Consider the following 23568-nt stretch of genomic DNA (forward strand, 5'->3'; position numbering starts at 1 on the left):
CACATCCCATGGCTTTATGCCAGGCTTAAGTTTGAGGTCCAGGAACCCTTAAAGGTCTCCAAGGAAAGTTGTGAGCTAGGTGGAGGCTGCAGAGTTAGGAGTTGACAGTTAATAAGATGTCCTGGTGCCTTCTCCACAGGAGCAGTGGCTAGTGCGATCTCAGACCTTCTGTGGTCGAGGTGGCTGCTGGTCTGGAAAAGTACCACTGTCACTTTTGGTTTCGGGGTCTCTGTGAAAGTCCTGGGGTGTGGGGGTTGCAGGAGAAGGATGGGACTTTCCCGGAAGCAGCAGGTGGAGCATGTCCACCCCAAAACCAAATGCTGCTTATTATTAAGAGTTTATCCTGGGGAGCTGGGTATGGTGGCACACGCCTTTAATCCCAGCACTCAGGAGGCAGAGTTAGGTGGATTGATGTGAGTTCGAGGCCAGCCTGGTCTACAAAGCGAGTCCAGGACAGACAAGGCTACACAGAGAAGCCCTGTCTCGAAGAAGAAAAAAAAGAGTTTACCCCAAGTTTACCTTCTCATGTGCTGCCACGTCTGGCTCTCAGGGAGCCGAGGCAGGAGACTGCTGAGTTGCAGGCCATCCTGGACTACATAGTGAGGTTCTGGAATGTACACCCCCTTCTAGGAATGTATCTTGTAAAGAACAGTCCCATTTGGAATTGCAATCAAAAGAAGGTCCCTGTCCGTGTGTGGCAAGATCCAGGAAACATGACCTTCTTCAGATGTGTCGTGAACTCTGCCTGTGTTTCTTATTCTGAAACAGCACAAAACTGAGGGGATTGTCGTTTTATTTATTTTTTGCTTTTTTACACTCATTTCTTTATTGGTGTGTGTGTGTGTGTGTGTGTGTGTGTGTGTGTGTCTGTGCGCGTGCATATGAGTACCACAGAGCTGAGCATGTGTGGAGGCCAAAGGGAGGGGCTTCTCTTCATGTGGGCGTTCTGATTTTCTGAGCAGGTCGCCAGGCTTGGCAGCAGCGCCTTCACCTGCTGTGCAATCTTGAAGACCTCCATTGTATTTCTAACAGATTAAGATGCCTAAGTGTGTGGAGCTCTTTCACAGCCTGGCTAGGTTTTTTTTTTGTTTTTTGTTTTTTGGTTTTTTTTTTGTTCATGTTCCATCCTTAATACCTCTGTGAAGTGGATCATTTCATTAACCATTCAAAACAAATCATTTATTTTAAAAAAAGGAGAGCCCACATGTAAGGATCTTGGCAAGTGCCCGCCAGGCTAATTTGGTTTGCATTAAGAAAATTAAAAAAAAAAAAAGAATAAACAATCTTGGAAATGAAGCTGACTCAGAGTCTCTCTCTTTTGCCCTCCTAGAGCCTGGGTTCCAATCAATAATTGCTACCTCATGTCTAAAGAAATCCCCTTTTCTGTGAAAAAGACTAAAAGTATCTTCAACAGCGCCATGCAAGAGATGGAAGTTTATGTGGAGAATATACGGAGGAAGTTTGGGGTTTTTAATTACTCCCCATTCAGGACGCCCTACACCCCCAATAGCCAGTACCAAATGCTGCTCGATCCCAGCAACCCCAGCGCCGGCACTGCCAAGACAGACAAACAGGAGAAAGTGAAGCTCAGTTTTGACATGACAGCATCTCCCAAGATCCTCCTGAGCAAGCCCCTTCTGAGCGGGGGCGCCGGCCGCAGGATCTCCCTGTCCGACATGCCTCGCTCCCCGACCAGCACCAACTCTTCTGTGCACACGGGCTCCGACGTGGAGCAGGATCCCGAGAAGAAGGCCTCCGCCAGCCACTTCAGCGCGAGCGAGGAGTCCATGGATTTCCTTGATAAGAGCACAGGTCAGCCCCAGTTGGGAGAGTGGGGTAAGGGGCGACTTGGAGCAATGGCGTCCTTGGGTGCCTCACCCATGGGTGCAATGAGCCAGGTACCACAGCCGTCACGGGGCACTGTGATGGACTAGGTAAATAGGTAACTGGGCCCCAGAGATGAGGGAAGTATTCCCAAAGGCCAACTGGGGCCATTCTTAGAAGTGGGTGGAGATGGTCACAAACCCTGCAGGGCTCTGGGCCAGTGTTAGGGCCGCTTGACCGTTCACAACAGGGTCCTGTGACTGTTGGAAGCTCAATTTTCGATACATTCATGTGTCAAGGTAAAAATTGGTCCCTCTGCCCAGTTATTACACTGGTCGCCTTTTGTCAAACTCTGTGTTGTATTTCAGAGATGACACTGGTCTCTAATTCCAGGCTTTGCACTCAGCTAATGTGGCTTTCGGCAATACATTTAATGTCGTTATGCCTTAGTCTCCCCACCTTTGCCATGGCAACCATAGCTATAACCTCTCTCGAGGACAGAATGAGTCCGGACCCACATTGGGACAAAAGCAGTATCCAGAACAGTGTTGGCCATGGAATTACCTTTCTGGTGATTTCTAATCTGTCTTAGTGGATCTGAGAAGAGATACAATGAAGGGGTGATTTAAGTAGAACTCTTATTTCACAAACAAAACCGAGCCACACATTTAATATTTATACATTTTGTTTTATTTTTCTGAGATGGTCCAGGCTGGGATGACAGGTGTGCTCTACCACAGCTCCCCTTTGCTCTCTGGTTCTGCATTTCAAAAAAAAAAAAAAAAAAAAAAAAAAAGACTTGTATAGGAATATAAGAATGCTTGTCCTGGCCATGCGGTGGTGGCACACGCCTTTAATCCCAGCACTTGGGAAGCAGAGACAGGCAGATCTCTGTGAGTTCGAGGCCAGCCTGGTCTACAAAGCAAGTCCAGGGCGGCCAAGGATACACAGAGCAAGCCTGTGATACCCCCGCCCCCCCATCCCTCCAAAACTAATCTCAAAAAAAGAAAGAAGAGGGGTGGCATTCAGAATTGTTATGCTCTCACAAATTACACCCCTCACTGTGTGGCGCCCACAGTAAACACTTGGAGGTTGGTTCCGTGCTTTGGTCGTGGCTACAGCTGTGGACATTGATAGCTGAGTTTCAGTAGAATTTAGCTGGTGTTGGACGATGGGTAATGAAGCCTGAATTTCTTACAAGTGCATGCTTTAAGGGCGATTGAACTGAGCTGAAGAGACAGCTCAGTGGTTAGGAGCCCTGGCTACTCTTGCAGGGGAGCTGGATTCAATTTCTGTCACCCACGTGGCTCACAACTGTCTGTAACTTGAGTTCCAGGGGATCTGACGATCTCTTCTGACTTTCTCGGGCACCAGGCACGCATGTGGCACGCAGACCTAAACGCAAGCAAAGCACTCATATACAGGGGAAGAAAAGAGCTGTTGCGTGCCCCAGTGTTCTATACTGTTCTTAAATAGGAGGCCACTCAGGGACAGGGAACAGATGGGGACCGTAGGCCCATAGATCCAGGTTTGCCGCCTCTCCCTGTAGACTACAAAGACCAGAAGGGACTCTGTCAGCTCTTCATGTGGCAAATTGCCAGGCCCTAAAGCCTGGCCAACTCCCTCCTGCCCTCTGCTGTTAGCTGTGAAGGCAGAAGCCAGAAGCTAGTGCGGGAAGAAGAGGGCGTACATGTTCCTTAGACACCCCCACAGCCAGGGAGAGTACAGCCTGGGCTCCCCACAATCCCAGAGAAGTTTATCGTGCTATAAAATAGAGAAACCATGGAAGCAGCTTTCAGAATCCACAGTGCCTCTCCTGTTATAATGGAGCCTCTTTACATATGAGAATGTGTAAGAATGTTTGCCCTCCCCCTCTTTTTGGGGGATGACAGGTTGTCCTTAAACCCACAGAACAGAGGATTTGCCTGCCTTGGTCTCCCTTGTGCTGGGATTAAAGGTGTGTGTGTGTGTGTGTGTGCACTCGAGTTTCATTTGAAGGTCAGAGGACAGCTTGCAGAGGGCATCAGGCTCAACGGCAAGCGCCTTTACCTGCTGCAGCCTCCCACTGGCTCCAAGACTCTCTTTTTCCTTAGCAGACTCAGTGACTCGGCCTGGGTCTGTTGCCTTGAGAAGCAGCCCTTTGCCTGGCAAGCAGCCTATAGCTGTCACAGCTTTGGATCCCACTACCTTGAACACAGCGGCCCCTCACCTCACCCGGTTATATAGGCCACTTGGGCAGCCGGCCTTCCTCAGCCATCAGCCCGTCAGCGTTTACTAACTATTTCCTAGAGACCCCAGTGACAATGTTAATGTGTCACATGGCACCGCCCTGAGCCTGCCAACCCACCTGAGATAATGGCGCTTTGGTCTTGGCCTCCCACTGCGGGCTTGCTGTCAGGGAGAAGGCAAAGTGTTCTCACGGACTCTGGCTTATTGTGAAATCAATAGTTGTGATAAAATGGCTGCCCGTGACAAATACTAAGTCACTACTAACCCTCCCTCCCATGGCTGCCTCTCCTGAGGAGTTACATGGCACGCTGTTAAGTTGAACCTCATGAAGGGAGTGGCGTGTAATTGACAGATGATAGGATCAAGGGTAAGCAAGGTACCTGTCTCATCATGACCTGCTCTGAGCTTGTGCTCATGCACAGTGGTGTGTCATGCCTCCCCAGATTCAGTCACACTTAGAGTGTGTGTATGTGTGCGCGCGCGCATGTGTGTGCAAGCCTGCGCGTGCATGGAGGTCAGAGGACATCTTGCTGCAGTCAGTCCTCACCACCATGTAGGTCCCAGGAATTAACCTCGGGTCATCAAGCTTGGTGGCAAGTGCCTTTACCAGCTTAGCCATCTTGCTGGCCCCCAAGTGGTTGCTCTTTTGATGGAAGGTGTATGCTGGCACTGCCAGTTTGTGTTTTGTCAAAAGAGCTACTCGGAATTCATGAGAGGCATATGACCTGAAGGTCCCCCAAATTCTGAACTAGAGCGGCCATGGGGCTTCTTGTCGCTTGGCTCTTAGTGTAAATGTGGATATAGTTGTGACCAGATTGCTGCTACAGCAGGCGAAGCTGCAAACAAACACGTGCGCATGCACGCACCCACACATGTACACACACCCACATACATATAAGTAAAATGCCAGCTATCTATCCCTTATGTACTGGTTCATTGTATGCGCCCATGTGTCCACATCGCCTAGCTTGCTTTTGTTGTTGTCGTAAACACTATGAGAAACACACACAGAAATATATATACACAGAAATAGAAAACAGTGGCTTTATTCATGGTTTTCATCACAAGTGGAGTGGAGTCCTCTGGGCTGTCTGCAGCTTTCCCATCCTTTGAATTTCATTTCATTTGTTTGTTTGTTTGTTTATTGAGACAGTGTCAGGGTCTTACTCTGTAGCCCCGACTAGCCCGGAACTAACTCACTGTATAGGCCAGGCTAGCTATAAAAAATTTTTTTTTAGATTTTTATTTATGTTTGTTTTTGAGTGTCTTGAGTGTGTTTTGCCTGCACACATGTCTGTGCACCACACACGTTTGTTGCCTGCGGAGGCCAGAGCAGGGCGTTGGAACTGTAGTTATAGCTGGCTGTGAGCCACCATGTGGACCATGGGAACCGAACCCAGGTCCTCTGCTGAGCCATCTCTCTAACCCCTTAGGCTAGGTTCAAACTCTGCCACCAGAGTGCTGGGATTACAGGTGTGTGCCACCAAATCCGACCTAAAATTTTTTTTGCTGTGCTTTCATATATTAGTTTGTTGTTTGTATATTCATGAATTTGGCGTGGCACATGTGAGGTTGTCGGAGGACAACCTATGAGAACCAGCCCTCTCCTTCTGTCATGTGCATCCTCGAAATGGAAGGGAACTCTGGTCCTAAGGTTTGGTGGCGAGCGCCTTTACTCACCGAGCCATATCGTATCGCTGGCTCGCCCATTTACATTTTAAACTTAAAAAGGAAATAAGGCACACTCCGCTGCCATCTATGTGCAGGGGCAGCTTTGTGGGTTTTCTCTGCGTTCGGTTTCCTGGTGCCCGCTCAGGCCTCCTCACCACATCCCTGAAGGCCCAGGCAGAGTGCTCTGCGCTACACCTCCCTGTTTACTTAGTGAGTACACAGCTGGAGAAGCCTTCTCTTTCATCCTCAGGGGGCAGAGTGGTCCCTGGAACTTTTTCATCTACCACAAGCAGCAGTAAATGAATTATTTAAACTATTTGTGTAGTAGCAGTTTTGCTTTAAAAAAAAAAAAGGCCTCTTTTGGGGGCTGATGTCTCGATAAAGTGCTTGTCTTGTGAGCCTGATTTGATGCCTGGAACCCATGTAAGAATTTGAGGCTTGGTGGTGCATGGTTGCAGTCCCAGTGCTGGGCGGGACAGGTGGCTCCCTGGCCTCCCAGCAGCTAGCCCAGCCTGTTCTGGTGGGAGTTCCAGGCTAATGAGAAGGCCCTGTCTCCAAACCAAAGGAGCAAACTGTGGAGAGACCCAAGGAGCAGTACCCAAGGCCACCACACCCTTGAGGACAAATGCCCACGAGCATGCGCGTGGCTCGCCCAGTCTCGTTTCTTCCTGTAGCACGTACTCCGCCTTCTGTTTGTTTCCGTAGACTGGAGGTGGGAGAGATTGCCCCGAGCAACAGCCCTCGGGGAAGGAAGGCTGCCTGCCTGGTTACTAGGTCAGGCAGTCTGCAAATCCCTATGGTAAAATGGATTTAATTTAACATTTATAAAATGTCATCCTCAAATAATTTATTGGACATGTATCTAATGTTTTCCCAGCCTCATTTTCAGGGGGGGGAAAGGATTTCTACATATGCTCCCCAGGTTAAGTCAGGAGCAACATTAGGGGCCAGATGCTAATTCTTTCCTTCTTACTCATGTTTAAGGTTTATTTTTAAAAACTGAGCATGAGTGGCGCATGCCTTTAATACCAGCACTCAGGAAGCAGAGGCAGGAAGATCTCTGTGAGTTCAGGGCCAGCCTGGTCTACAAAGTAAGTCCAGGACAGCTAGGACTACACAGAGGAAACCCTGTCTTGTGTGGGGGGGGACCTCGGGGGAGATTTTTTTTTTAAGTCTTAATGCCTATGAATATAAGCATATTACATGTATGCCTTGCCTATGGAAGCCAGAAGAGGGTGTCAGAACCCCCAGAACTGGAGTTACAGGTGATGTTTTAAATCCCCCCCCCCCTTCCTGACAACATTTCTTTATGTAGCCTTGACTGTCCTGGACTGGCTTCAGGCTGGCTTCAAACTCACAGTGATCTGCCAGCCTCTGCCTCACGAGTGCTGGGATTAAAGGTGTGTGCCACCACAGGCAGCTAAATTTTTTATTTTGAATTATTTTACATATATTAGTGCTCTATACTTGCACACCAGAAGAAGGCACCAGATCTTACTATAGATAGTTGTGAACTATCTACCATGTGGTTGCCGGGAATTGAACTCAAGACCTCTGGAAGAGCAGTGCTCTTAACTGCGGAGCCATCTCTGTAGCCCAGATGTTTTAAAATTGTATGTGAGCGAGGAAGTGGTGGTGAATGCCTTTAATCCTAGCACTCAGAAGGCAGAGGCAGGTGGATCTCCTTCCATGAGTTTAAGGCCAGCTTGATCTACAGAGCAAATTCCAGGACAGCCACGGCTACACAGAGAAACCCTGTCTCCCAGAACAACAACAACAACAACAAAAACAAAACAAAACAAAACAAAAAACAAGCAAGTTTTATGTATATAAGAGCTTGCCTGCATATGTGTCTGTGTGCTGTGTTCATGCAGTGCCTGCAGAGACTGGAGACAGTAGCTCTCCTTGAACAAAAACAACAAAAAAAAAATGGCTGTGAACTACCATGTTGGTACTGGGAATTGAACCTAGGTCCTCTGTGAGAACAGAAAGCATTCTTTACCACTGAGCCACCTTTCCAGCCCCTAGGTGGTCTTTTGTCCTTGTTTTTGAAGACAGGGTTTCTCTGTGTCACCTTAAGGTCCTGTGGCACTAGACACCAAGTGCAGCCCATGTCCCTAGTCATGGCTGCTAGAATTACCTGCATGTGTTGCCCAGTATGAGCTGATGAGGGTGGTGCAAACCTGACTGAAGACCCCTGGTTTCCATGGAGAAACAGCTAGTAAGGGAAACAGGACCGCACTTCCCGGATGCCTGTGCTTTTGATGCCATTGATGTCTAGATTCAGACCTCGTTATAACCTGATGGATTGCAGCTGCTTTTGCCATCCCTGCGTGTCTGCCAGACCCTGAATGTCTGTCTGTCCTTTTTTTTTTTTTAACATTTTAAAATTTAATTTTAATTTATGCACATTGGTGTGAGGGTGTCAGATTTTTGGAGTTACAGTTGTGAGCTGCCATGTGGTTGCTGGGAATTGAACCCGGGTCCTTTGGAAGAGCAGGCAGTGCTCTTAACCACTGAGCCATCTCTCCAGCACCCCTGAATGTCTTTCTAAGGGAGCTGCAGACACAGGCACCTTTCCTAAAGTCACATAGCTAGTCAGTAGGGGGCCGGGGTTTGAACCTTAAGTGTCCGCCTCTGATCGGGTCCATATCTCTGTAGTCTCGAGTCTTTCGCTTACACTAAAGTCAAATGGTAGGGCTGGAGAGATTGCCCAGTGGTCAAAGAGCGCATCCTGCACTTACCGAGGATGCGAGTTTGGCTCCCAACACCCTCGTACCTTCAGTTCTGAGGACCCAAGCCTTATGGGCTCAGTGGGCACCTGGACTTGTACACGCTCACAGACACGCAGAGCTGGAGACATTCCTGCCCAGCCCAGTGCAGGAGCTTTCTTCCTGAGGCCGGGTGCCGCTGTGCAGGGTTGGCTGCCTTACAGCTTGCTATGTAGCTGAGGGTGACTGTGAACTGCTCCTCTTGCACCAGCTTCCTCACTGCTGAGATTACAGAAACCCCACAGCAGGCCTACATTTTGGTCTATGTCAGTATCTGGCATCCTACCCTCTTGGGCCATTCACGACTTCCTGTCAGGACCAGGTCACCACAACCTCACCACTGCATCTCCTTGCCTCAGGCCAATCGGCCAGGTACTGGCTTGTCAGGACTCAGGGACCATGGTGGGAAATGCCCAAAATGTGTGAATTAGTGTATGAGGGTAACTGGTCAGGACTTGGTGAGTTCTTAGGAATCTTTGGTCACTCTAAGTGCTTTGGTCTTCGTTCGCCTTGTTTGGCCAGTGAAGGAAATTGGGGGCATGGTCTGTCCTCCTTGGAGGAGTTATAAACCTGAGGAGGAAGGTAGTTTGCCAATGCCCTCCCTCCACCTGGTGCCTTGCTTACTTTCGCTCATCCCTGAGAAGTCCTGAGGCAGGCGCTGGACCTCCCCAGGGGCTGGTCAGAGGACGTGCAGGCTGTGAGCAACCTCCTCAAACTGCCCCGGCAAGCCTGCCCCTGACCTGTGCATCTGGCACGTGAGGGGTTTGCTCTGTTATCTACACCCATGAATGGGCCGGGGCAATTCCAGCGGCAGCCTAGACATTTGCCTTAGAGCAGTCTAATAGGCCTCCAGCCTAGTTGCCCTCTTGTTTGGTGACAGCTGGCAGTGTATGCCACTCTTCCTATCAAGCCCATCCAGGACACTGAGCTGCACCCTCGGAATGAAGAACACCATGTCCCTTCGTTCCTGTCCTCAACCCGACCGAACCTGGGAGTTTCACTGCTTTGCTGATTTCTGAAGCCGGCTTCTAACCAGGCCATGTCTTTTCAGCTTCGCCAGCCTCCACAAAGACGGGGCAAGCAGGCAGTCTGTCTGGCAGCCCGAAGCCTTTCTCTCCGCAAGCTCCGACACCCATCATGACGAAAACGGACAAGACTTCCACCACCGGGAGCATCCTGAACTTGAACCTGGGTCAGTGGCGTTTTTTCCCCCGCCCAAAGTGGCTGCTTCTGCCGCTTTGTCCTTTCCTGAATGGTCCTTGCACACCGAACTCTGTTTTTTCCTCTAGGCAGGACATGTAAAAGCCTTGGTGGATGGAGGTTGAGGGCTGATCCCGGAGGAGGGAGTGAGATGAGGGGCTTTTTGAAGCTCGTTGGCATGCAAAAGTGTTTTACCACAACTTATCCTGGGCCAATCATTTACAAGTGATCCTTATAAGCTGGTTTCCCCCTGGGAAATGCACCTGATTGAACAAGTCTTACCACTCTGGGGTGGGTGTTCTGATATAGTTTCTTCAATTCTCTATTAGTTGACTAATGAATGAGCATGCTTGCTGCCCAGTGCCTGTGGAGGCTAGGCCATCAAATTCTCCAAAACTGGAGTTCCAGATGGCTGTAAGCCACCAGGTCAGTGCTGGGAACCAATACAGGCTCTCTCTCACTCAGCCAGTGCTCTAAACTGTTGAGCTATCTCTGCAGCACTTTCTTGTGTTTTAAGATGTTAATTTCCATTTCTGGAATTGAGCTTGCCTTGTTGCTCAGGGCCCAGATGATCTCAAGATCTTCCTGTCTTTACCTCTCAAGTGTTGTGGTCATAGGCATGCTGGGGTTGGGCGGGGGGGAGAGGCAGAGCACCCATGTGTTCTAGCTTGTAGTTAATTTTCTATGCAGCCTAGGGTGGCCTGCATCCCTGGGAGCAAGGGGCAAAAGGTGAGAATTTCTGTTACCTTTGACTGACTTGCAGGCCTTACTTAGTTCCCGTATTTTGCTGCGTAACTGGATGCTGCCACCTTGTGGCCGAAGCTGGAGGTGCAGCTAAATGTCCAGTGCTTGGATCCAGAGGTCGAGATGTGGTCTTAGAGTGTTTGAAAGGAGCAAGGGCCCTGAGCCCCTGGAGCAGGTAGCAGATCAGCTAAAGGAAGAGCAGAGGGCTGGAAGGTGCAGAGAGGAATCAGAGGAAGCAACTCTAAGGGGTGTGACATCCTGGAGACCTTGGGGCAGAACGTTTCCTGGGGGGTGGGCGGGAGGCCACCTGTGTGCAGCAGCGCCTTGTATGTGAGTCACAGCGCCACCCAGGCCCATGTCTACCTTGCATAGTGGGTGCAGGTAGTGGTACGGATCGGATTGGTGGCTCAAGGTTCCCCGGGGCGACAGGACCAGAGGCCACCAGGTGTAGTCCACTTTACTCCTCGCTTGCTACCTCGGGGACATTCGTTGTTCTAGAAAATGTGGTTTCTTTTCTTGGAGCTTCCTCCCGCCATCACACTCTCTACAGAGGCACTGAGCGGAGGCGTCCTCTTGGTGACATTTTCCCCTCTGCCAATCATGCCTGGAGAGAACAGCTCCTGTAAGCCGTGGAGCCTACCAGTGTCCTCGTGATGCCACGGATCTTTGAAGCTTGGTTTGATGAGTGGGTGCCCCAGTGGGTGGCTCTAAGGTGACCCTAGGGAAGCCATGATTTCTGTCCTCTTTTTCCCCCATAATTTCTTCCCAGGGTACACGTCTCAGCTCAGTGAGGGGGAGATCGTTGAGTACGTAGGTGGGTTCCTGGGATGGAAATTTAGTCTCACAGAAAGGCACAGGAGAGCAGTGTGTGTGTGTGTGTGTGTGTGTGTGTGTGTGTGTGTGTGTGTAGGGGTGTTGAAAGGCGGTAGCAGAGGGGAATGCAGAGTGAGTCTGCCCATGTGACATGTGACCCAGAGTACTGGCCACTGATGGTAAGGGGTCACTGTCTAACAAAGCGGGGTTGTATTTAAAACCGCGCGTGGAAAAAGCCAAGTTAGAGAAATGTGAGGCAGACCCATAATTGCCTGTGTTTCCATAAAGGGTTTGACTACAAATCTGGAGTGGCTTGCTTACTTTCTCTCCACCTGACCTCTGGCAGGGTCCCACTATGTAGCCTTGGCTGGCCTTGAACTAAGAGATCTGCTTATCTTTGTCTCTTGAGTGCTGTGATTAAAGGCCCCTCTCTCCCTTTCTTCTCTTGCTCACGCAGGCACATTTGTGTGTGCACGTGTGGGGGACAGCTTGCAGAGTTGTTCTCTCCTCCCAGGTCCCAGCTGCGTGTCCCCCCCCCCCCTTTATTTTTTTGAGGCAGGTTGTCACGTAGCTTAAACTGACCTGGAACCCACTACATACTCAACGCAGGCCTTAAACTTTGGTCCCTCCTGCTTCCGGACTCCTACGCATTCTTGTGCCCCTTGGGAAAGGGGCAGCCTAGCAAGTTGGCAGTCTTGACAGGCCAGTGTGTCCTTGTCCTCTGGCGATGCTGGCGGCGACAGCCTTGAGAGGAGCATTGCTGTAGTTCACACACACACACACACACACACACACACACACACACACACACACACACCCCACTCCTGCTTCCCTTTCCCCCAGGTTGTCACTGTCACCTGCTTTTCCATCTCACATCTTTGGATCTCAGGGATGTGGGTGGCCCTGGCTGGAGGGAGCCGGGGAGCTGGCCCGAACCAGCACACCCCACCACAACGCTTACCTTAGCCCCTTGGCATCACTGCGGAAGCAGTGGCCCTCAGGACCGCCCGTATTCACGTTCCACATCCTTTCTCTCCCTCCCCACACCAAGGCTCCCCGGCTGTACCTCCGGTTTCCTTTTCCTAGAAGAGGCTGTTGTATGATGCCGTTTTTCAGAGCAGTCATGTTTATCGTAACCCCATTTGTGGGTAGTCTGGCTGCATTGAGGACGCTTCTCCCCTGTGGGAGGGAAACCATGGAGCTGAAAGGGAGGACCAGCGGCTTCACGGCGCCTTAACATTTGGACATCGTCGCCCAGTTGCCCATGAAGTCACTGCTTGGCTTTGTGCTCCCTTGCAGAAACGGAGGAACGAGCCTTTCTCAAGCATGGCTATTTTCCCTTTCTGGTTTTCATTTATAGCTGAAGCTGTCTTAATGGCAGCTGAAACGTTCAAAAATGCTGGCAGCCAGGGGCCAGCTGGAGCCCGTCCCAGTATAAAAGGGCAGGGGTGACTCCCTGTGATGAGGAGGAGGTGCTGCTCTCTCTTGAGAGGGGGAGAGTCACATCCAGCCAGCACCCTTGGAAAACTATTATGTTTGGCTTAAGTCCCCAAAAGCCTGTTTTTACACCTGATCCCAGCTCTCATGCACTGGGCGATTTGCTCTTAGGGGATAAAATAATGATAGTTCTTGGTTAGTAAAAACGGGTACTTTAGGTTATAGCATTACAGAGACCCAGGCACACACAGTCCAGGCTGCCCTGTTGGCTCTATATGTCAGGCTGGCCTTGAACTCCTGGCAGTCCACCTGCCAGGAGACTGTCTACTCACAGACATGCACTTAGATGTGTGCACAGCCACACTGCCAGGCCAGGCCGGTCTCCTTTCCTGTGATGTGGGCTCACAGCAGTTAAGGCAGACGGTGTTTCCTGATCTGATACTTAGTTCCCAACTTCAGTGGCCCTGAGTGCCCAGCCCCGCCTCCAGGCCAGCTGAGGGAATGCTTCAGATGCCTGGGGACCAAGATGAGTGAAGGAACATCAGAAGCCTTAAATAAATGTTCCCTCCCTGTTCCGGAAAGCTCCTCCAAAACGCCTGAGTGTCCCTCTCAGAACACATGCAGAGGAGGGCATAAAGGTGGATGGTAGGAGCCGGGCATGGTGGCGCACGCCTTTAATCCCAGCACTCGGGAGGCAGAGGCAGGCGGGCTGCTGTGAGTTCGAGGCCAGCCTGTTGTACAAAGTCAGTCCAGGATGGCCAAGGCTACACAGAGAAACCTTGTCTGGAAAAAAACAAACAAAACAAACAAAAGGTAGGTGCTAAGTTCAGAAAGCAAGAAGAGACCTCAAGGTGGGTGGGACTTGCTCCCTTCTGGATCCCACACAGACTATTGCAGCTGATCCTAGAGGCACACCAGAACACACATGCACACAGAATGCTGGGGACACCTGTCTCGGGTTACAAGGGTGGTGCCTCCATTTGCCATAAACATTCCTTCCCTTTCTTCAGGTGTGTGTGTGTGTGTGTGTGTCCGTGGCCTTGTGTGTTTAGTGGGGAGGTCTCTCTCGTGGGGGGGGGGGTGTGACGTCACTGTGGTGGTGAACGAGTTGGGTCTGTGTTTGTTGTGGTCTGTGTATGTGTGGGTTGGCAGGGGCTTTGGGGAGCTGCGTGTTATTGGAGAATACTGTGCCACAGGAAGGGGTATGGCTCTTCCTGTCTAGCTCTCAGATCACTTCCGGGTGACAGTGGAGGCCCCCGAGCCTGTGGTAGCAGGGAGGGAACTCAGATCCAGAGGCACTGGCCTTAGAAGTGGTGTTTCTGTCACTGATAAGATGCTGACCTGGGGGTATTTTGGAGGGGATGGCTGCGGGGACAGGCCCGACTGAAGGACACACGGTCCCACCTGCCAATCTTCAGTCTGGACCTCCTCTCTTATGTAGTTTTCTGCACCGAGGAGAGAGGTAGGAAACCAGTCAGTGAGCTTACTGGTTCTTAGAAATCCGGTCTAGCTGGTCGGACAGCCAGTCCTAGGCAGAGGTAGCCTGGGGCTGAGGAACTTAGGGTCTCACCAGAGACCTTTCAGCTAGAAAGGACCTGTCCTCTAATTCCTGTCTTTGTTGTGCAAGCCTCAGCCAGGATGGCCTGGTAGTAAAAGACAAAGCCTCTGGTTTATGGGCTCAGGGTGGCCTCTGGGGGTGCACAGGATACCCTCTGGGGGTGCCGTACCTCATGCTAGAGGGAAGCTGTCCTCGTACTCAGGCCAGGCAGGTATTTCCCTCCTGTTGCCTAAGGTTGGGTAGATTATTGGCAGCTTTCTTAATGCTGGGATAAGCATTTTCTATACTCCAGTCAATTGCTCTGTGGGGGGAAGTCAGCCGGCCACATGTTTTCCTGTTAACCTCTGCTGCTCAGCCAGGCACCCTAGTCTCTGGGCAGCTAGATACTGTTGAGGTTGAAGGATTTTAAGAAAAAAAAGGCTCTGCCGGGCGTGGTGGCGCACGCCTTTAATCCCAGCACTCGGGAGACAGAGGCAGGCGGATCGCTGTGAGTTCCAGGCCAGCCTGGTCTACAAAGTGAGTCCAAGATGGCCAAGGCTCCACAGAGAAACCCTGTCTCGAAAAATTAAAAAAAAAAAAAAAAAGGCTGTTTAATGCTCTGCTCACCTGCACCTCGAGTGGCGTTGAGAGCCGGGTCTGATTTGGGCTGGTGTCTTCCAGATCGAAGCAAGGCAGAGATGGACCTGAAGGAGCTGAGCGAGTCGGTCCAGCAGCAGTCAGCCCCCGTCCCGCTCATCTCTCCCAAGCGGCAGATCCGAAGCCGGTTCCAGCTCAACTTGGACAAGACCATAGAGAGTTGCAAAGCACAGCTGGGTGCGTCCCCTGACTGCCTGTGCTGTGGGTACCATTCTTGGGGATGCGTCCAGATAGAAGAAAGTGCCACTCGCTGTGATCTCACCGGCTGGCCGCACTGGCCTCCATCTGTTTGGATAGTTAGAGCGCACTGTATTTTGACTCCGGAATTATTTCAGATTTGCTATCTCAGGGTTTCCACCAGGGCCTTCCTTTTTGAAAAAAAAATTAATTAATTTTTTAAAGGTTTATTTATTTATTTCATATACAGTGTTTTGCCTGCATGCCAGAAGAGGGCACCAGATCTCATTATAGATGGTTGTGAGCCACCCTGTGGCTGCTCATAGTTGAACTCAAGACCTTTGGAAGAACAGACAGTGCTCTTAACCTCTGAGCTGTCTCTCCAGCCCTAATTTATTTATTTTTAATTTATGTACATTGGTGTTTTGCCTGTGTGTATGTCTGTGTGAGGGTGTCAGATCTTGGATTTACAGACACTTGTGAGCTGCCATGTGGGTGCTGGGAATCAAACCCGGGTCCCTTTGGAAGAACAGTCAGTACTCTTGACCGCTGAGCCCTATCTCCCAGCCCCCAGAAGGACCTTCTTAATTCAATGGAGGGTATTTCTCGGCCTGAGAACTTCAGGTGTGGGTTCAAAAGCACCAGTGTTCCAAATTTGCCTTTTTTCTCCTCAAACTCGAATATCATAGCATTGTTCTTGAATGGGTCTTAAAAAGTCCAACCCTACATACAGGTGTGGCTATCCATGTCTCTCTCTCTCACACACACATAGACATACGCACGCTCTTACCTTCTGGAAGTCTTTATGACTGCTTTTCTGTTGGCTGGCCTCCTTTATTCCTTTCCTGTCTGAAAGCATGTCATGAAAACATGAAGGGTCCTTGGGTGGTGGGCCCTGCCGTCTATGGAAGCTTTTGAAATAGGGAGACCATCTTAAAGGGATTTGCCTTCTTCATGGAAGCTTCTGGAATACTGCTTTAGGTAGTAAATCAATCCAGAGGCCCTGAAGATGTGATGGGCAGTGGGGCCCCAGAGCGAGGGTCATCTGAGGTGAGGTCTCCAGTGTCAGTCAGTGCCCTGGGATCCTTAAGTGAGAAGGGAGTTGTCTGAGTGACCAGTGGGTTATCACTGGATCTAGAATTTTTAGGGTCAAAGCTCAGGCTCTGACTTGGCCACCGACCCCTTTTCCACAGGCCAATTAAAGAAGTGGGTAATAGTGAAAAGCAGAGAAGGGAAGCTTACTCAGTGTAGCTGTACTGGGAAGAGGAACAGATAAAGGGGTCCAGGTTTAAACATGAGGGCTAGAGGTTTGCATCACTAAGCCGTTCTGATCAAGGCGGATCTCTGTGAGTTCGAGGCCAGCCTGGTCTACAAAGCGAGTCTGGGACAGCTGGGGCTACACAGAGAAACCCTGTCTCAAAAACAAAACAAAACAAAACACTTTGAAACCTTTCCCATAGACAAGTTCCTTTGGTTGGTATCAGACAGCAGCCTGCCTTCCCTTCATAAATTGCTGGGGAAACATGGACCATTATTTCAATACTGAGATGGCACAAGGTCTCTGTCTAAGGTATTGATTGTGTCATGGCCCTCCTTGTTAAGATCTCTGTCCCACAAGGACACTGAGAGGTGGGGATTGAGTCTCTCTTGCACCCTCCCAGGAAGCTGTTACCACTGGTAAGAATTTTCCTACTTCATTAACCAACCCAGCCTCCTGGACACACTGCATGGATCTGCTGAGCCATGTCTGGGTTATTCTGGGAGGCAGATAAGAGCCCTCTCAGCTCCATTTTATCAGATGCAAACTCCAAGGCTTAACGAACAGGTCCCACAGGCAGCAGCACAAATCTCTGACTGCAGCGTCATTCCAGACCTCACATTGGTGTTTGCTGGTCCCTCGGGGCAGGGGAAGCAGTCACAGTTCCCCAGTGATTGTGCTGGACTCGCTTTGTACACCAGGCTGGCCTCAAACTCACAGCAATCCATCTGCCTCTGCCTCCCAAGTGCTGGGATTAAAGGTGTTCACCACCATGCCTGGCCTCTGCCTTGATTCTTATGTGGAAATTCTTCATTTGTGAATTGGGTGGAGAATTAGAATTAAAAAAAAAAAAAGACAATATAGACAGGGAAGCGTGAGGGCAGAGGCACCGAGGGCTGAGCAGTGTGGCCTGCATCTGTGCTCTGGCTTTCAGAAGGCTGCCTCTTCACACTGGGAGGGGTGCAGAGTCGGGAGCCCAGACCTCTCTCATTTGATTCCCAGATAGTTTTTGCTTTGTTTTTGTTTGCTTGTTTGTTTGTGCCTAGATACTCTCTAGGCCTCTATTTCCCCCTGTCTCTACACCAGTGGTCACCCTTGCAGATTTAGTTCTACATAAACCTGACAGCCCTCTGCTTTCCTTGGGTCTTGATCACCCCCCCCCCCAAGTCCTCTTCCTTGCTGTCCCCACCAAGATAGTGCATGCTGTGCCCCTTCTTCCCCCCAAATCTGTCTCATTGACTGAGCTATGCTGTCTCCCTTTGGACCTCAGGCATAAATGAGATCTCGGAGGATGTTTACACGGCCGTTGAGCACAGTGATTCAGAGGAGTCTGAGAAGTCCGAGAGCAGTGACAGCGAGTACGTCAGCGATGAGGAACAGAAGCCCAAACATGAACCAGAGGACCCTGGGGACAAAGAGGGGAGTCGGGCGGACAAAGAGGTCCCTGCTGTCAAAAAAAAGCCCAAACCTGCAAACCCGGTGGAGGTCAAAGAGGAAGCGAAGAGTAACTCGCCAGCCAGCGAGAAGGTGGACCCCGCACCTGCCAAGGACAAGGCCAGCCCCGAGCCTGAGAAGGACTTTGTAGAGAAAGCAAAGCCATCGCCTCACCTCACAAAGGATAAACTGAAGGGAAAGGATGAGACAGATTCTCCCACAGTGCATCTGGGCCTGGACTCTGACTCAGAGAGCGAACTCGTCATAGACTTAGGAGAAGATCATTCTGGGCGGGAAGGTCGGAAAAACAAGAAGGAGCCCAAGGTGCCATCACCTAAGCAGGACGGTAAGTCACACACCCAGCCTCCTTGTTTGGCATTGTGTGCAAAGATCCAACCCAGGCCCTTGTGAATGGTGGACAGGCACCCTACTGCTGAGCTAGTACACCTGAGTTTGTGGGAGTTCGAAGCCCAGCATTGACAGGAGGGTCTCAGGGTCCCTGGCTGGTACAGACGGCAGTAATCGGAACAGGGCCTTCCCTGTCTGAGCCTTAGCATAATGAACCAGAAAAATAAACCCCACAGGCTCTTGTACCTGCTTCCTGTGAGGGCCACTTTATAAAGCCTTAGGTCTGCTTGCTTAAAGGTTTTATGTAGTTCAGTTTGGCCTTGACAAGGGTGACATTGAGCTTTGGATCTTCCAGTCCTCACCTCCCATGTGACAGACTTACAGGCACCCACCACCACCCCGGATTTAAGAGTGCTGGTGACTGAACCCATGGCCTCATAACTAGGCAAACACTCTACCAACTTGAGGGCCTTACTTCCCACCCCACCCCCCAGCAAAGTGCCTTTTAATATTCAGACATTTTCTTGGGCCTGGGGGGAGGGGGAGGTTCAAGGGGGTTCTCTCAGTAGAACGATAGTCATTTTCTTACTGGGAGAGAAATCTATTAGGAGTTGTGGTACCAGGGCCTAGGTGCAACTCTGGCCTCTAGCCACTAGGTGGCGGGAGCATCTGTCCATCAAACATGTCTTCCCCTCAGGTTTGGCGCATATGGAGAAGCGCAGGGTAAGCCAGCGTGGGATGCAGTGAGCATGCCGGAAAACCTCCCCGGAAGGGGATGAGTCAAGGGTGTCTGTCCTTCCTCTGACAGAATCGCAGCAAATTTTGGCTGGGCAGCTGGGTGGTCAGAGGATTCTAGCAGCGTTATTTAAGTGAGGGTAGATGTCAAGCTGAGTGTACTTGGTGATGGACAGCCAGGTTTCAGATTTTTTTTTTTGACTGAGCCTTTTGTCTGAAAGGAGCTAATTTCTCATCGTAACCCATGAGTAAGGTGTGAATCTGTGTTGCCCCGAATTCCTGTAGCCCCGTGTCTAAAAGTAGGTTCTTTTTTTTTTTTTAATTTTTTTAAAGATTTGTTTATTTATTACATATACAGTGTTCAGTGTTCTGCCTGCATGTACACCTGCACACCAGAAGAGGGAAACAGATCTCATGATAGATGGTTGTGAGCCACCATGTGGTTGCTGGGAATTGAACTCAGGACCTCAGAAAGAGCAGGCGGTGCTCTTAACCACTGAGCCATCACTCCAGCCCCTAAAAGTAGGTTCTTGTGTGCCTTGTGAACCTTCTCCCCCCCCCCCCACCCGGGGTGTCCACCTGGGCAGTCTGAAATCTCAGTTCTTAATAAAGACAGATTTCTCTGATGGAGGAAAAGGGATGAGGTGGAGAAACAGAGCACACTTGTGCAGTTGCTTAGGCCTGCTGAAGGCCTCAGAAATCTGTCAGGGTTGTGGAGGCAGAGAGCATACACTGCAGGTGTAACCCACTGAGTTCTCCTATTCTTTCCGAAACAAGCTTTTAAAAAATGATCATGCACAGCCAGGCGTGGTGGCGCATGCCTTTAATCCCAGAACTCGGGAGGCAGAGGCAGGTGGATCTCTGTGAGTTCGAGGCCAGCCAAGGTTACACAGAGAAACTCTGTCTTGAAAAACAAAACAAAAGATATGCACGCTCGCCTGAGTGCATGTATGTATTATGTATATGTGTATGTGTGTGTGTATGTGTAGGTCAGATGACAACTCATAAGTCAGGTCTCTCTAATGTGTGTGTCCTGGGGACTCGATCTTAGGCCAGCATGCTTGGTGGCGGGTTTCTTTATCTTCTGAGTCATTTTGCCAACTCTGAAACACACCTTTTGGTTGATTTTAACCCTCTTCTGCTCTGGCTTTGGGGAAAGGCACTAAGGTAGACATGGGCACCCAAACTTCTCCTCCCAGCCCTTAGAGGTAGAAGCAGGAGAGTTCAAGGCCAGGTAGGCTCCATCAGACCCTGACTTGAGCAAAACAGACCAAACAAAATTTGCTGTCCCAATTTTTTGGGTGGGGTGGGGTGGGGGGTCGGCATCCTGAACAGGGGTTTCTCTTTTGGTGTGAGCTTCCTGGCAGCATGGTGGCGCATGCCTTTAACAGATGTCATAGTTTAAAAGATATCAAGATATCAGAAGCATTCTACAGAGCTCTTCCTGGTGTTGCTGTCTGAAGGAAACGCCTACAGACCCCAGCAAAGCCTGAGTACATGGTAGAAGGTTCTAGAAGATAGTGCAATCAAGAGAGGTTTCCAAAGCTCGAGGCAAAACTTACTTCAAGTAGACCAGAGTCCCCGCAGTGGTGGGTATATCCTCTTTCCCCGGAGTTGGTGCTCTTAGCATCTGTCTCTGCAGCCATGTTCCCTCCGGTCGGTACTGAAGTCAAGGGTAGTGGGCAGTGCAGCCACCCTTCAGGCCCCGGGTGCTGGTGTAGTCTTGGGGACTCCGTGGGCTCCCATCACTGTGGGCGTTTCCATCCTCACAGGGTTATTAGTTACTTCTTACACATGCAAAGCTCTGGCTTATTAATTTAATGGGGCTAGTTAGGGCAATCTGCATTTCTTTAGAGTAATTGGTTATTCTCTCTGAGTTCTCTAGCTTTCTCACCACCCCACCCTAAACACCGGAATTCTCCCCATTGAAGAAATTTCTGGAATTTGTCCCATCGAAAAATTTCCATATTCTTGGTAACCACAAGCCATACCCTGAGGAAGCTCTGGCAGAGCATTTGTTTCTGCTACGGTTTTCATTTGGAAAAGGTCACCACCGAGTAGGTACACCTCAAAAAGCCAGTCAGGAGAGAGGCCCCAAAAGCGAGCTAGGCTTGCTAGTCCGCAGTGGTAATGACATTTATGTCATGGGCAGCGTCACCACCACCGCAGCTGCTTCTTCATGTTAGAACCTTGCTAGACACCACACCGTCCAGCTAGCTGGTAGAGAGGTCATGGTCATTGCTTCTGTACCCAGGGCAGACGGGCTGTGTCTGGTGTCTGTCAGGCTAGCCAAGGCGACCAGCCAGCCCTTTCTGCCTGCAGCTTTCTCACCCCCTCGACTGAACTCTGGTCTCCAGAGGTGCAGGGTGCTCACCAAGCCTGGAAACCATTGCCTCAGAGTAGACGGCAGCTCTCCTCTTCCATTCTCCTTGGCTTCCTGTACCCCAGAGCTTGCTCAAGATCCTATCTGGAACAACCATGTCCTTTTCTGGGTGATCGGAATCTAAAATGACAAGCTTCATCCTCATGAAATGCCAGAGTGTGGTCCATGATGGCAAAGCTGCCTTGTACCCCATGTTCGGTGTGTGTTCTGCGCACCCTGGGTGGGGTGGAGTTACAAGCTGCCACCTCTGCAGCCACCACCATCCCAACCTTTGTTAGTGAGCTCAATGCCCGGGCTCTGACTGTTCCCCAGCAGTTTCTCTAATGACTTGTCACCGGGGTGGCTCTCCCGTCCTGCTACCAGTGCCCCCTCCCCCATCCTCAGCTTAATATCGTTAAGCCCAGGTCAGTTAGTACCTGACGAAGAGCTGTAGCCTCAGCCTCTGACTTAAACGTTTTAAGATAACTCTTTTTTTTTTTTTAATTAATGCATTTAAGTCTCCAACTTGCAGGGAGTTTGTGGTGTATGCCTTTTATCCCAGTACTTAAGTCACAAAGAGACCGGTGGCTCTTTGAGTTTGAGGCCAGCCTGGTCTACAGAGCAAGTTCCAGGGTAGCCAGAGCCACACAGAGAAACCCTGACTTGAAAAAGACAACAAAGGGGGGGGGGGGGAGAGAGGGACGGCGGGGACGGGACCTTAAACTTGACCATTACGCTACAGGAAATCCAGTATTGTCTGCTGTCCAGAAACATCTAGAATGCAAGGCGAAACTGGGCTACCTGAAGGGCAGGAAGTCCCTGCTGAATGTGTAGAGGGAAGGATCTCAGGCCTGAGGCTGAATTCTTTTGTTAAATATCAGCAGCCCCTCCCAGTGATTCTGTCTACTGTGAAAGTAGATTTGGTGTTGTACATTCGCCATCGACAATCTAGGGGGCCATCTACTCTTGTGGTCCCCGCCCTGTTGGTTTTCTAGCCCAAGCTGTTGGGCTGTCCCCATCACCCACAGCTTGAGCCACTAGTTAAGGCTGCTCAGCAGGGGGCTGGGGCTGGCCCTCTTTTCTTCCCCTAGAAGGCTTGCCACATCTTGATCTGGGATGTGAGCCTGCGCTCACTCGCTAACACCTAATTCTTAGCTACAGCACGGGCCATGCTTGTCCTTGGGGCCCCAGGGGCACTCTGAATTCTTTGAGCTGTCTGCCTCTACTAGGTTTGACCCAGAGCTTGCCGGTGGTGTGTGAGTTCCCTGCTCAGGAGTCAAATCTAGTGTCTGCTTTTTTTTTTTCCTTGCTGCCTGACTGTAGCTACAGGTAAACCGCCACCGTCCGCTGCGGCAGGCAACCAGTCTCCCCCAGAGACGCCGGTGCTCACCCGCTCAGCCACCCAAGCACCCGCAGCTGGGGTCACTGTGGCCGCCACTACCAGCACGATGTCTACCGCCACGGTCACAGCACCGGCCACCACTGTCACTGGAAGCCCGGTGAAGAAGCAGAGGCCGCTCTTACCGAAGGAGACTGTCCCAGCCGTGCAGCGGGTCGTGTGGAACACATCAAGTAAGTTTCAAACGTCCTCCCAAAAGTGGCACATGCAGAAGATACAGCGCCAGCAGCAACAGCAGCAACAGCAGCAGCAGCAGCAACAGCAGCCTCAGCAGCAGCAACAGCCTCATTCTTCCCAGGGGACAAGATATCAGACCAGACAGGCTGTGAAAGGTACCGCGCCCCCTTCTGTTCTCCGTGGCGACCAATTCCTTTTTGCCACATCAACAGGAGAAAGATTCCCCCTATTTAATTTTTCCCCCTTCATTCTTGTGTGTATTGTGGTCATTGCAGGCCTTGCCAAGCCCATATGGCGCCATTTAAAAAAAAAACTGGCTTGCTGTTTACCGTTCACTTGATTTTTGTTGTTGTTGTTGTTGTTATTACTTTTTTCATTTTATAAATGATACGTGTTTCCTCATTCAAAGGAGACAGAATATTTATATAGAATGCTAAGTGTGGACCCATTCACTGTCTGTGTCATTGTTTACCCTTCTGTGACAATCATGAGTATTTGTTGTAAAGCCTTTCCCAATGCATGCATACACATCTGTTTTTATACCATAGAATATTATACCATACAAATATTACCTTTTTTTCTTCTTTTTTTTTTTTTTAAGCAAAAAAATGGTACCATTCTTGATTTTCCCCGCCCCTTCCCTCCCATCCATCAGCATGTTTTCGAGGTCTGTCTGTGTCTTATTCTTTTGACTGCTGCGTAGCGTTCCCTAGTTTATTGAAAGCATTCCCCACTAGTGGGCATTTTGAATGCTTTTCAGATCTTCCCACTCTTAGGTTATGCTGCAATGAAAAG

At 50.3% G+C, this 23568-nt stretch overlaps 1 protein-coding gene across 24 annotated transcripts in view; it reads left to right on the forward strand.

Moving 5' to 3' along the window:
• Positions 1-23568, forward strand: part of ZMYND8 (zinc finger MYND-type containing 8) — a 115896-nt gene that overhangs the window by 71801 nt on the left and 20527 nt on the right. For 19 of the 24 annotated variants that reach the window (XM_084775062.1, XM_084775046.1, XM_084775064.1 and 16 more), the window contains 5 exons: positions 1331-1812; positions 9547-9687; positions 14908-15060; positions 17589-18098; positions 22521-22928. In XM_084775062.1, the coding sequence (XP_084631188.1) occupies positions 1331-1812; positions 9547-9687; positions 14908-15060; positions 17589-18098; positions 22521-22928 (1694 nt within the window). The remainder of the gene's footprint in view (positions 1-1330; positions 1813-9546; positions 9688-14907; positions 15061-17588; positions 18099-22520; positions 22929-23568) is intronic. The other 5 variants (XM_084775058.1, XM_084775056.1, XM_084775055.1 and 2 more) reach the window with 1 other exon arrangement.

This window comes from Acomys minous (assembly GCF_964271855.1).
Source record: "Acomys minous genome assembly, chromosome: 3".
Taxonomy (NCBI): Eukaryota; Metazoa; Chordata; class Mammalia; order Rodentia; family Muridae; genus Acomys; species Acomys minous.